Genomic DNA, 14,640 nt, shown 5'->3' on the forward strand with positions numbered 1-14,640 from the left:
AAACCCAAGATGAGTCACTTCTGAAATTTATTTTAACCATAACCCTAAAGCAAAGACTGCATTTTTGTAAAACAAAAATTCGCAACTGCAATAGCATTAAAGTTTACTTTCACAGTGGCAATAACACAAGATGAGTGGATGAATGATGGCTTCCGCAGGGACCCAGGTGGCTGGTCACTAAAGATGGGCAATGACCATTATGCATTTGAGATCGTCTTTGAGACTAGTGAACAAATCTGTAAATACGTCATGTTGAAGAGACTCTTCTCCAATGCTCTTCCCATATAGTCCATCTTACGAAATTCAAATAGTAACTGAGAGAACAATGACCACTAGAATATCTAGCCATAGTCTTCCACCATGTTTGCTCTGTCATGCTTGTTCTGTAGAGAAACATTTGAAAACACAGCCTGGGCTATGTTAGTGTGTGTTTCCTACAATGACAGTATTCCCTGGCATGGCTGTACCATCACTAACCAATAAGCTTTTTTAAAAATTTTATTTTATGTGCATAAGTATTTGCCTGCAGGCATGTCTGTGTCAGAAAAAAGTGTTGGGTCCCTTGGAACTGGAGTTACAGATAATTGTGAACCACCACCAATAAACTTTAAATGTAAACATTACTACCAGGAAGCTCTTCCTTTACAATAGTTTATGACTCAGCATCTGTTCTAATTTTTTCTCCTGTTTTCTTTCTTTTCTTTTCTTTCTTCCGTCCTTCCTTCCTTTCTTTTTTGTTATGAGCCTAGCCTTTAACAGCTGAGCCATCTCTCCAGCCCCAGCAACTGTCTGTTAGTTTCACAGGGTAAAGCAGCATGCTCCTTTCCTTACCTTAAATGCAAACTTGCGATTGATGTGGTCTTCAGAGGTAAGCATGGCTATCTGAAAACTAGGCAGCAGAATGCTTCCCAGAATCCCCTCTTCCTTCTCATCTAAACACAAGTTAAGTTTTATTAGAATTTTTGTTCTTTGGGAATTTCACCACTGGCCCTGTGTCCTACCTCCCACCTTCCATCCCATAGCTCTAGTTGCTCATGTTGCTTCCCATCCTCCCTGGACTGGCACCTAGAGGTGGAACCGTGTACAAAAATATGTTAAGATGATATGTTGACATGAAAAAGTATTTCCAATATGCCATAAAACTTGTATAGATTAAAAGCTATGGAGCTTCAGGTTTGCCTTTACTAGTAGCTAAGACACATAGTGAAGCTGATGTATTGAGCAACAGACCTATAAAGCAAGCACATAAACCACACTGAGGAAAACGATTGAACATTCATCTCCCACAAAGAGCTTGTTGTTTGGAGATGTCTGAGAAGCCTGATACACACTGTCACTGTTATGGATCCACCAGACAAGTTCATGAAGCCATGCATCCAGCTGATCAACTCAAGTGTAGGTGGACTTTTCTGTCACACCAGCTGCTTCCCAAACAACCATACAGAGACTTATTGATTATAAATGCTCAACTGATAGCGTAGGCTTGTCTCCAGCCAGCTTTATACAACTTACATCAACCCATTTCTACTACTCTTATGTGCCATCCCAAGGTTCATTACCTCAGCTATGAACTTCCAAGGTTGCTTCTTCTGTGTCTGCCTTACAACCTCTCCAACTTCAGCCTTCTTCTTCCTACCATTCTCTCTGCCCCCAAATCCTTTCTAGTTATAGGCCAATCAGTGTTTTATTAACAATAAGAGCAACACATATTTACAGTGTACAGAGATTGTTCCACAGCATTTCCTCTTTTTGTCTACTTAAAAAGGAAGGTTTTAGCCTTAACATAGTAAAATTACACACACACACACACACCCCAAAGACAGTTATCAAGTAAGAATTAGTTACAATATTCAGTCCATTTGTATTTGGCAAAGTTAGAGAAAATAGTCTAATCTTTATCTTTATTGTGTTTATGTAACCGATTTAAAAATGTAATGAATAATTTAAAAACAGGTTAGTCATCTACAGTAATCAAATCTATAGTTAGTTATCAATAGTAATCAAACTTGTAGTCATATTAGGTATGTTTTCAAGACTAAACATATATTTAGATAGATATATATGGTCTTCAAACACTTCAAAGACCTACAAAATATGGCATTTAAAATATTTAATAACCTAAAGTTTTTCATGACAGTGAGATGTGTGCTCCTGACAGCACCAATATGCTTCAAAAGAGGATGATGGGCATTGAAGAACCTCTGTGTGGAGTTTGCTTTCTTTATGGCAAAAGCTAATCACCTGGGCAAAGAGACTATCCTTGTCTCGATTGCTGACAGTTACTGTTCAAACTGGACCAGAAGACCAGAAGAATTTTTTTGTTTAAAAAGTGGCTGCCAAACTTTGCCAAGGTAAGGTAGGACAATCCTTCTTTTGAAATTCCCTGCTTCTCAAAAACATCTGTCAGATATACTAGGCCTGTAGACCAAAGATAGATGCCCCAACATTACAGAAGAACTTTTGATGACTGTTCAGGCAGCCAGATATCCCTATTGCTAAGTAATATTGCACCCTTCTAGAGTTTTTATTAAAGACTGAATAATCAGACTTACTGTTTTCCTTAGTTATGATAAGTAGGCGTAAAACTTTACACTCATAAAGATAAAAAAGCTGACTGGCATATAGCTAGACAGAATATTGTTAGGAGCTGAATTAGACTAAGGGAATGCTGGGAAGGAGGAGGAGGAGCTGCCAGACAGACTGGAGCAGCAAACTCTCAAATACCTCTACAGATCTGAGAGTATGGCATTTAACAAAAGAGCTTCTAACACAGAGACACACCTGCTTTGGCAGCACCCTATAGCTACTCCAAGAAGATGAATGGTTGCAAAAGACCTTCCACCTCCAGGCTTTGTCTTTGGGTTTGGCAAAGCCACTCACAGCAAAAAGCGGCCTTCCACCTCTTCAGCTTCCTGAATGCTTCACCCAGGGAATCGATTTTCTCATCCTGCCAAGACGGAGACCAAATCTTCCCGCCATGGGGAAAAAAAAAATCTTTGGGCCTCTTATACACAACAGCTAATGGCAAGCACTGCTTCTAAGACTGATGTTCTCCAAGGACATGGAGAAATTTGGGGTTGCCTGCATAGCTAAAAAGCTACCCCTTATCTGCTCATTTATCCCTCCCAGATCTGTCTAATGGCATTTGACAGCTAAACATATTGGCAGCTCATTACTTTATTTGTTAAGTTTCCTGCTAAAATACAGACAGGTGTGCCTCTTTAGCAGGCGTCAAAGTCCAGGATTTAACAGGTTTCAGGTGTATCCTAAAAGCAATAGCCTTTTGCTATGACAGATATCTACAGGTTCCTGAAAAAAGTGCTACTGCCTTATCAAAAATCTAACAGTCTTCAGAGCCTATTTTAACCCCAACCAGTTTCAAGCATATTTTACAGGTCACTCCTGTTGTCTGGGTCAAGATAAAGTGTTCTCCAGACAATGCCAACACCTGCACCAGTTCCTGGGACTTCATCATAGGTACCAACTCTCCTGGATCAAGGACACCTGCCAACTAAAATCTGGTTGTATCTGATACACCTGAGCCTCACCTGTATACCAGGGCACTTCTGAGAGTTAATGACTCTTCCCATTTATAGGGCCAATAATAACAATATTTTTTTTTTCTCCTAACTACCTGCCTTCTCATCTCCCTCAAAAAGCTGCTGCCTGAGGACTCCAGGATGAACATGAGCTCACCAACTCCCATACCATACGCTTTCCCCTCCCCCATACCATCCCATGCCAGCAGGAAGTAGCTGAACTTGAGCCAATGCCCTTTATCCAAAAAGAGCCTAAAATGTTGGTCATAAGCATCACCTCAGCTCATTGCTACCTTTAAACAAAGAGTATGGAATGTAATACCCGGCGGGGAAGCCTTCTCCCCCTGGGAGTCACCTTAGTCCGGGCTCTACCTCCAGGAAAGCCTGCCAAGCACGAACCCCTCCCTGGGGAGGGTCAGGGCCACTCCCACAGGCTATTTAGGCTGCCATCCAGAAAGAGAACATCAGATTTGCTCTAATCTGATCTAATTGGAATTATCTGTGTTGGCAGAGAGGCTCTTATGAATATTCCTAACAGGTAGCACAAGCCTGCCCACGTCCCAGCTATTTGGGAGGTGGAGGTGGATGGGTTGCTTGAACTCAAGAATTCGAGGTAACACTGAGAAAAAAAAAAAAAACACTATGAGAGCTTGTTTTAATAATTTCCTAATGAGAAAAACCAGAAGGAATCTTCCATATCCATCAAGGAGAATGAAGGGGTGTATTTTCCCAGTAACCCCTGCAGGTTTTTAATGATAATATAAAGAGTCTGCTTGTGTCTTTCATATGACCTTGTCCATGTTGGAAGAAAATGACCATTGATTTTTCAGCACTCTGGCTGAGGAAGGAAGTTCAAGTTCAAGGGTAGCCTGGACTGTTAGCCTGTCTCAAAAAAACAAAAACAAGCAACCCAAATACATGTATACATAAATGTACACACACATTTATATCAATAATGCATATTTATCATTTTTACACTAAGTTGGATAAAATCACAGATATGGGCAGTCTATAAATCCACAGCTAGAGCTCACAAAATTAACATATATAAAAGCCTTAGCTAGCAGTGATGGTCATGTCTATAATCCCAGAAGCTAGGAGGCTGAGGGAGGTTCACTGGTTCCAGGTGTACAGTGTGTACAGTGTGATATGCCAGCTCCAAAAACAAGTACCCAAACAAAGACTTTATCTCTAGGTGCCGTATTCAAAGACAGGGTGGCAGACTATTCTTAAGCTCTTTGCACAAAACAAATCAGAACACAGGAAGCAGACCAAAATCACAGCAGCCTTCAGCCAGGTTTGGTAGCACACACCAATAACGGCAGCACTCAAGAGGCAGAGGCAGGTGGAGCTCGGTGATCGCAAGGCTAGGCTGGTCTACACTGTGAGCTCCAGCCAGGGCCACGCTGTGAGACCCTGTTTCCACTCTGCTTACAGCCCTGCTCTGTCTTCTGCCATACTCTAGGGACTCTGAACCTTGGCTTGGTGAAGAAAGGTTTTCTCGACATCATCTGTAAACAGCAAAAGCATTCCTGTCTTTTAAGACACTACTGCTTAGTGCACACTGCAGCTATGGACTAAAATACTCAAGCAGCTGATGAACTCACCTCTGTAATAAAACAGGCAAAGGTCAGAAAGCACAAACCAGCGTTTCTTCCACAGCTTCATGCCGGTACTGTCCTGCATTAAACAACAGATTGAAGATACTCCTGATATACATTTTGATATGCATGTAACATAACCTAATTCAAAGGCCTATCAGAAAGTTCTGATCTGTTACTTGCACAGTCAGGTGACTCTAGCATGTTTCAAAAGGCCAGAAAGAATATTTCTACCACAGAGAAAGGATGGATGATATTTGAGAATGCAGACATGCTGCCCTTGATTTGATCACAATGCTTATATGTATGAAAGTCACAAGGTCCTTCATAAATATATAAATTTTTTATATTCTGACTAAGGAAAATTTCCAGGGACTTGTATTATGTTAATTAAATGGTCGTAAGCTGACTGTTCTCTGAAGAGTAATGCTGTCATATAAAAAAAGAGTAGGCCGATGCCACCTGAAACTCACTCTTCTGAACACGTGAGCTTGTGAGGCGAGAGTAAGGGAGGCAAATTTAGTAAGTAAATATTCTTCCATCCATGGTTAGGTTTTGCTCATCCTGCAAGAGACTGTGTCCCTGTAGGTAATGCTAAGTGATCTACTTCATAAGACTACCAGCTTCAAAGGAGAGCAAACTCTTAATAAAAAGTACTTTCCCACATTCAATAAGCAAGAACACTGGGGAAAACTGGATGCCCTCAAAATGCTAGACACCTGTTTAGATGTCTGCATTAATACTTCTTAATATATTTCCTGCTAATCTAACAGTGATCTTAAAATGATAGAGATGAAATACGGGTAGAAAAAACATCCTAAATGTAAAATGTTTATCTTTAAAATGGAGGAAGAACCAAAAGCCCAAGGGGGCATGCTTGTCCTTTGGATCTTTCTTCAAATCAGAAGGAGAACCACAAAAATTTTAAAGACAGTAGCGCTTTAACCCTATCGGAGAGCAGAGATAAGTACCTGCTTGTACAGCCAGCCGCGCCTCACCACAGGGGCGTTCGGATTCCTCTTAATTGAATTGGACCTTTTCCCAAAATTATGAACCTTTTTGGAGGCCCGTGACGTCTAAACAGGAGAAAGAGGGCAGAACATATAGTGTGAAGGGTTGGAGTTTTAAGGTTTTCTCTACATTTATAATTTTCATCTTTTTTTTTCAGATTTCTCTGTATTTGGAGGAAAAATTATAATTCTACTTTTGCAGACTTATTTCAAGTATAAGAACGGTACATAAAGAAATGTAATTTCTAGGTTACTGCATTAATTTTGTCCTTAAAAGTTTAATTGATTCAAAATTTAATAATCTGAAATACTTCTTACTATAAAGAAATACGAATTTCAAAAAACAGTTAAATCTGAAATACAGATGGTAAATTTATACTTACAAAAATAAAGAATGAATATAAAAAAGTTTAGTTAATTGAGCAGAGGGGTCATTTCCTCATACAAACATCCACAATGTTTACAAAATTACTGAATATCTCTACTCAGTAGCTACAAGATATGCAGGCCTCTAAAATTTTGTTAATTTATATTTGAAGCTATTCTTTATGCCAATTACTACTATTATAATTAGTACCATGCAATAATAAAAATGTAATTATCATCCTCTAATTCCAATTTTAAGTCTACAATGAGTAGTAGCAATAGCTACAAACTGATACTTCTAACAAATGAACAATAAGCAGGTTAACTTACTCTGCCCACAGGGCTCATGGGATGCACAGCATAGTCTGAAGCCATGTTGTAATTGGAAGCTTCATTTATCATACTTATGGGTCGCTCCTTCTTTTCTTCAGATGTCATGGCCGCAACAGTCCTGAAAAGACACCCGTGCTGCAGCCGACTAGCGCCACAGCAAGGCCTCCCAACTTAGAAAGGCGGCCTGCTTTTCAACAGCTTGACACTAGTTACCATAAAGCTGTACTTCAGCTATCACCACTTTACACCAACACTTCTACTTCTAGCTCATCATAAATCAGAACTACATTTAAATAGGCATCACTGCAGATAGCCTTGGCCATCCAATAGAAAAATTTAAAAAAAAAATCAGTGCAAGGGTTTGAGCCACGTGACTGACATGCGCAAGGCTGTGGACTCAATTCCATGCATCTGCACGTGCACACACACAAACTACAATGTTAACTATTCTAATGTTATAAATGACTAATAGCTGAACAGCTTTATGGCATATAATGTAGGAAATGGTGGGGGAGATGTGCCCCCCCCCAAAAAAGTTGATATAAAATGGTTAATTACTACAACCCAGACTGAAGGTGAGAAAACAGCTCAACTCAGGCCAAAAGACCAAGTTTGCACATTTCTTTACCTGGTACCCTGAGCTCCAGAGCTGAGAGCCAGAATTTAAGTTCTCATGAAAGAGCTTCTAAAATTACATTCCTCAGGAAAAAAAGTGAGATCATGTTTCTCTGCGACAGTAAACAGCTTACACTGTTTTATCTGACCGCATATGTCCAGATAAAGAAAGCTGTTAACAGCGCTGGGTCATACATGCGTCATACATGTGTCATACATGGGTCACAGCAATCCCACGAAACCCCACTCCAAGGACAGCATTCCATGACATTCTTCACTTACTGGTCGTTCACAACAAAGATACAATTATCCTGGGATGGCTGTCCTGTGACTGGATGCTTGCAGGTCACTTTCCTTTCATTGTGGCTGAAAGAATAAAAGAAAAGATGAATTATGTGGGATACTTCTACAATCATAAACATTTTTCTAATAGTTTACAGCAAAACACGTACATCAGAACTCTGACACTGAAGTCACTGAGCAAACAGAGCTCTCTCGGCTTACTGCGGGGTGCCGCGGGTGAGTGCGGAGCACAGGTACAGCACCGTGAAGTCTGAGACCTCAGAGTAGTTTCCTCAGTATTTCATAAACACAGTGCCGCTGACTAGGCCAGCTACCATCGTATCTTATACTTCTCAGATGAGCCACAAACAGAAAGAATGAGCATCTGTCAGTCTCCTTTAAATCGGGCCCAAGTTTGGCGCATTTCAGAGAACAAACACTGCAGGGGCATCAGTACACTAAGCTCTCATAAAGCTAAGAATAAAGCGTATGTTTAAATCAACTTATTCTTTATTTATTTATTTATTTATTTATTTTTTAAATATTTATTTATTTATTATGTATACAATATTCTGTCTGTGTGTATGTCTGCAGGCCAGAAGAGGGCACCAGACCTCATTACAGATGGTTGTGAGCCACCATGCGGTTGCCGGGAATTGAACTCAGGACCTAAGGAAGAGCAGGCAATGCTCTTAACCACTGAGCCATCTCTCCAGCCCTAAATCAACTTATTCTTTAACAGCTTCACATATGTATATATTACATTCTGGTCACACTCACCAGCTCCACCCTCTCTTACTCCCCTTCTGTGTTAATATACAGAATTCTTTAATGGGTGCCCACTTGGCCTTGTGAGAGGTAGTTGGTCTCCAGCTATGGCTCTTGAGCACTGTCTTTGGTACAAAGGAGGGGTAACCGATCCCGATTTCAGAGAGGCAGAGAACATAAAGATTCTTCTCCTCGGTTCTACCAAATGTGTCTCCTGCTTCTCTGCAAACCACATGTTCACACTGTATTTGCCATTCTTTCCCACAGCTCACTAAGTATGGTTTGGTCTTGATTTTACTTTCAAAGGCTCAAAATCAGACCAAGAATATCCTTGGTTCTACTGTAATGTGTCTGGCAATGTCATCCAAGGAGCTTCATACATTATAGAATGAACTGAGCACAGCACAAATCTTGTGTTTGCTTACACATTTTGTTTTTAAATCTGTGGAAAAACACTATTCTTTTTTAATCTGTGGAAAACCCCTATGAATGCAGAAAAAAGCCACCAAATCTGATAAGACAAACATCTGCACGCATCCCAATGCCCACCAGTTGCTTCTAGTTCATGGGGTATTTATGAAACACACCATACTTAAAGATACAACTTCACGTTCCGTTCCAGACAATCACTCTAACACCTGCCAGTAACTCATATGCTGAAGCCCGCCCAGCAATGCCCACTTCCTCAAGCAAACTGTATTCCCTTTCAAAGGCAAAACTCATATTACAGCAGCCTCTGCCTTTCCTAACTTATAAGACTGTATTGTCAGTTCCATGAGATTTCACCTTTATTCCTGTGTCACTATTGCTTCTAACCCATTTACTCCACAAACTCTGGACTTGCCACAGCCTAATTGTGTGTGTGCACGTGTGCGCGTGCACGCATGCGTGTGATGCTGTGCATGGCCATGTGTATGCATGTAGGTAGGACTTCTAGCGTCTTGTGCCTGCCCTGCGATGGAATCTGTCTTTCTCTGCCTCCCAAAGTTGGGGTTACCGGCATGCTCTGCCACACCCAGTATGTGTGCACGCTCTGCTATGGGAACTTGGGTCCTCATGCACACAGAACAAATGCTCTCAGCACCCAGCCTTTTTCTCAGGCTCGACACGTTTAGATTCTGGGCTGCTGCTGAAGCTCAGGAGTGGAACATGTGCATGCTCCACAGTGGAGCATGCTCCAGGCTTTCAGCTTGAGCCAGAGGCACCACTCAAAAGCAAAACTAAACTTGTCAAAAGATCTGATACTCTCCATGAATGAAAAGAGAAAGTGGAAAAGATATATTTTTCTATGTTTTTTAAATGCAAATTTGTGTTTCTAAGAGAAGCTTTACAAATGGGGATAAAATTCAAGTCTTGACTCACAGTTGAGAAAGAAGGACATAGAACACTTCTGGGACAACCCCTACCCTACCTCACTCTACCCGTGTCCCCCACAGTAACAGCCTAGACAGAAACTCCCAAATTTTGACAAAGATGCTGAAGTATAGCTTTCCACAGTTGATAGTCTCTGATGAGGGACTCAGTTTTCTTTAAGGGGCTGGCCACTGGGAGTTTGACCATGTTCCACTGAGTATGTGGGCAACACAAATTGGACTTCCCCTTTCTCTCTCTCTTTTCTTTGTGAGGGAGGGGACTCATAAGTTTGGGGAGAGAAAGGCCTGGGAGGACTGGGAGCGGGGTGTGATCGGGGTGCATGATGTGAAATTTCCTACCAACCAGCAAAAGCCTTACGTTAAAAAAAAATTAAGTCTTGAAAAAAACCACACTTATAGTTGTGGAACTAATGAGTTCCCTCTGGTCTTGAAATTCACTGCAGCAAGGTTGGAAAGAAGCACTTAAAGACAATGATGGCAGGTGCTTCCTACTCTCCTCTTTCCCTCTAGAACATCTCTATTTGTAGAACATCATCAGGGGTGGAAGGGTGGTCATGGTGGGCGGCAGCGTGCGCGCGCGTGTCTGTGTGTGCGTGTCTATTTACTAGCAGACATCTTCTGCATGTTCTAACTGGAAACTGTCACCGGAATCTACTGGGTAGAGGTGGAGTCTATAGTATGCTAAACATTTTATCATGTGCAGGAGAGTGGTCCACATCAAGGCACCCCTGAAAGGCCCCTGTGTCGAGGGAGGGAAGCATTTCTTCACTATCCTGCATTTCTCTAGACACAACAGAATGACATGGACATTCCTATGAAAAATCATATACTTCAGTTATAAACGCTAATAAAATTATGGGATGAGATAAAGTTTTTTCTGCTAATAACTGCATGCTGAATTTCTCCTGTCCTTTTTCTTTCTCTCTTTCAGATTTTCAAAACATGGTTTCTTTGTGTAACTATCCTAGCTGTCCTAGAACTCACTCTGAAGACCAGGCTGGCCTTGAACTCAGAGATCTGCTTGCCTCTGTTTCCCAAGTACTGGAAATAAAGGCGTGCACCACCACTGCCCAGCAAATTTCTAGTTTCTAAAACGATACAAGCCAGAATTACTGAAGAAGCACTCTTACCCTTCAGACCACTGACAAATGAAAAACCTTTTTCTAAAGCCTGTTAGCAAGTGAGGGCCATACATTACAGTTCTTTAGAGTGCAGAAACCAACCAAGAGGGGCAGATATAAACCCCACACAAGTTAGTACACAATGACTTCTTTTAAACAAGTATGTATGGGTAAGGACTGTTTCCCAAATTAAAAGACAGAATTTTATGGGATGGGTGTCTGAGTGGTAGGGAGCCTGCATGAGGTCCCTAGGTTCTTCATCCTTATTGTTTACCTTCTCCTTTTTACGTGGTTCCCTATTGGGCTCAAACTGACCACAGTGTCCCCGTACCATCAATACAGACTGTAACAGTCCAGAGTGCAGTTTTTCTTGGCATTTACTTTTCGGGTTAGGCAATGCGCCACAGCCTTTCTTCTCTAGAGTTCTGTCAGGCAAATAGAGCAAAGTCCACACCTAACTCAGCAGCAGCAGCAGCAGCAGCAGAAATAATGCACTGTCATAAGTCCACACAGTCCCATCAAGTCTAAAGGCTATTCTGCAGCCCATACGGAGGAAATTAATCTCGGAAGGAGAAGGGAAGCGCAAGGCTTCTCGGATACAGCAGCTTTCCACGTGGGGTAAAGAAAAGACTCCCGCTAGCAGACTATAAATACTGCATGCTCTCCAAGGGAAAAAAAAAAAGGCAAACTGGCCAGTTCCATCCTTTCGGAAGTTTTGGGAAGGTCAGGAAGATGATTTAATCACAACATAAGATTTCTTGAGGCTTGCCTCATGGTCTCAATAATGTTTTAATATTTTGGCCAATAACTACATTCTGGCTATTTTTAGTACTATAACTTCCCTGTAGAATCATTTGCTTTTGTTGACTTAAGAAAAACAATTTATTTCATAGTGTGCTAGTCGGATTCGGTGACTATAACAAACTATCTTAGATTGTTAATTAAGAGAAAACTTTGGTGATTCAACTAATTAACTGACTGCTTCCAAAGCTTAGAGTCTTTCAGGCAGGACATTCACGGTGAGAGCCCTGCTGAGTAAGCTCTATATCCCCCCCCCAAGGGCCCGGCAGGGTCCCTTTGTGGAAGCATGCTCCCAAGGACCTAAGGAGCTCCTGAAATGTCCTACCTCCCAATAGGGCGACTCTAGGGATCAAGCCTAAATGGGCCTCTGAGAGATGCCCAGCATCCAAACTACAGTATGTGGCTAACCCCAGTGACTACAGCAGATAGTGAAACCATTGCTACCACGCTGCCAATAACAGCTAATGTGATCTTTGTAATGATAGACTCTAAGCTTATTGGGCGATGGTGTTTTAATGTAACTGGCAACAAAGCTGGAAATACAACCATTAAGAAAAAAAAAAAGTATATGTTTTAGAAAACTGCCCCAAAGATCTTGTTTGTCTCGTTAGGCTAAGACGTGAGTCCACATGACCTATGAATCATCTCAAGGCAGAGAGAAAGGATTTGATTTAGTGAAAGCAAAACAGGGCTGCACAGTGAGGCTTGGCAGCTGCAGCCTGCTAAATCTTGGCAACCACTAGCAAAGCCAGCCTCGCGTTGCTTCAGGAGCCTGACCCGCAGGTCACCATATACCTGCGACAGGAGAGCAGGAGGAGAGGCCTGTGGGAACCGTGGAAGCCGCTGTGCTCCTCCCAGGCAGGGAGAAGCCTGCAGCCAGCAGCCCAGACGTGTGCGTGCAGCCCATTTTATACACACGTCTATGCGGCAGAGAGGGCACCAGAGCTCATGTACTGCTCAAGTTCAGTTGACAGCTCAAGGCCGTTACACACACCGCAAGGCAGTCATATTCTCTGGCTTGCTCTGAAGTTAAGAGAGATCACACAGTAACCGCCATCATTGACAAGCAGCTAGTTAGTTATTAAATTCATGAATTCAACACTGGCTCAAGACAATATATTATTATTAAGTGGAAAAATCCACTAATGCTTTATATAGCAAACTATTTATTTTCATTAACAAACAGGAGGGAAATATTATTTTGAAATCTGTCCATCACAATGACTGTTTTACCAACTTATTTACAGACTAAAAATAAGCTGGCATAAGAGACTGGGACTACAATTAAACTCAAAATTTTAGGAACAGAACAGAAAAAAAAAAAAGAAAAAGAAGTACCCTGACTTTCTTGAGAAATCCAATTCTTCGGCCTTGGTTATGTGGGAAAGCAACCACACGGTTAGCAATGCGAAGTATGTGACTGTTTAAAAACACACGAAGCATATCCACATTTCCTTTAATTCAGCTCTAAGCACTTCCAGGCATGTGCTAACCTCAGGGACTCATTTACCTGCCATGCAGGGCTCCTTGGGGCTTAACCCTTTATTTTCCACTCCTCTCCCTGCATTTAGGAAAGAGATCACCTCTGACATCTTGGGAGAGAGGAGGGAGACCAAGTGCGTGAGAACCTCACCCGGCTCTTTCCCAGCAGGACACACAGCGGTCACTGGTCAGTCTCACAGCGACAGCACTGCTGTCTTGCTGTACTGGGGACCTGCGCTTGGAGAGGGGTCCTTAGTTACACTGCATAGGCTGACCCACCGGCACGGCTGCCTTCCCTCAGATGGCCACATCCTTTCTACAGCTTCCTCCGTCCTGTGGTCCTGCCCTCACCGTCTGCTGCGATGGCACCCAGAGCAGGCAGCAGCACAATTTGCTCAGAAGTCCGTTCCTTCCCCAGGGACAGGAGTGCAGACTAGGACCCAGCTTTGCTAGGGGCTCCCCCGGGCCCCACCTCCAGCCTCACACAGCAGCTAGGACCCAGCTTTGCTAGGGGCTCCCCCGGGCCCCGCCACCAGCCTCACACAGCAGCACGTCCATCTGCAGCTATCATGAAATCTCCGATTCCCGTCTGATTTACATTCAATGCCTTCCCGTCTGGCTATGCTGTCAAGCTTTGTAGCCATTTTCCTCTCTTAGTCAGCTGTTCCAATAAAAACTATCACCACAGCAGATTTAGAAATGTTATGTCACAGTCTCCTATCACAGGTACCAGAGTACAAATGCCACCAACTCCGAGGCATGCATCACACCAACAGGAACTGGTTTGGCCTAACTCAGGAAAGGGGCTGAAAGCTGGGTGGGAAAACGTGAGCCGGCTGTAAGGAGCCAAGCAGAAGGCTGAAAGTCTCCTCACGGACTAGAACAGCAACGCAGAACCCAAGAGCACACACCCCAGACAGAGTATAAACTGCCCTCAGAAAAAGCTCTTAAAAATAAAAATAGCATTTACATTACATATACCTATAAAAAGGAACATTTGCAATAGATTTTAAATAATTCTGAGGTAACTCAAGGATAATTCAATTAGCACTATGTTAGTTAAAGACAAAATGTTCCTGTCACATTCACCTGAGAATCACGACAGGGTTATATGTCGGAGCACTTGGTAAATTAAAGGCAAAAAAAAAAAAGGAGACTAAAATAATTCTAACACATCCTTTTACCCATAGACAACTAGTTATGAGTGCAACTTAGGAGGTTTACCCTTCCACCCCAGACAGGGTTTCTCTGTGTAGCCTCCCCAGTGCTGGGATTAAAGCTGTGTGTTATTACCACCTGGCTGGGATGCTTGTCTCAATGAAAAGAAAAGCTAGCATTGTACGGTCAAG

General features: G+C 42.2%; 1 protein-coding gene across 31 annotated transcripts in view; it reads right to left on the reverse strand.

The window, feature by feature from the left end:
• Plekha5 (pleckstrin homology domain containing A5) overlaps window positions 1–14,640 on the reverse strand; it is a 164,253-nt gene that overhangs the window by 61,365 nt on the left and 88,248 nt on the right. For all 31 annotated transcript variants that reach the window (XM_087904002.1, XM_087903998.1, XM_087904006.1 and 28 more), the window contains 5 exons: window positions 7,747–7,830; window positions 6,847–6,967; window positions 6,112–6,216; window positions 5,147–5,219; window positions 832–932 (listed from right to left, as the gene is read on the reverse strand). In XM_087904002.1, coding sequence (XP_087760128.1) covers window positions 832–932; window positions 5,147–5,219; window positions 6,112–6,216; window positions 6,847–6,967; window positions 7,747–7,830 — 484 coding nt within the window. The remainder of the gene's footprint in view (window positions 1–831; window positions 933–5,146; window positions 5,220–6,111; window positions 6,217–6,846; window positions 6,968–7,746; window positions 7,831–14,640) is intronic.

The sequence above is a fragment of the Myodes glareolus genome, chromosome 3 (assembly GCF_982192425.1).
Source record: "Myodes glareolus chromosome 3, mMyoGla1.1, whole genome shotgun sequence".
In the NCBI taxonomy this organism is placed as follows: Eukaryota; Metazoa; Chordata; class Mammalia; order Rodentia; family Cricetidae; genus Myodes; species Myodes glareolus.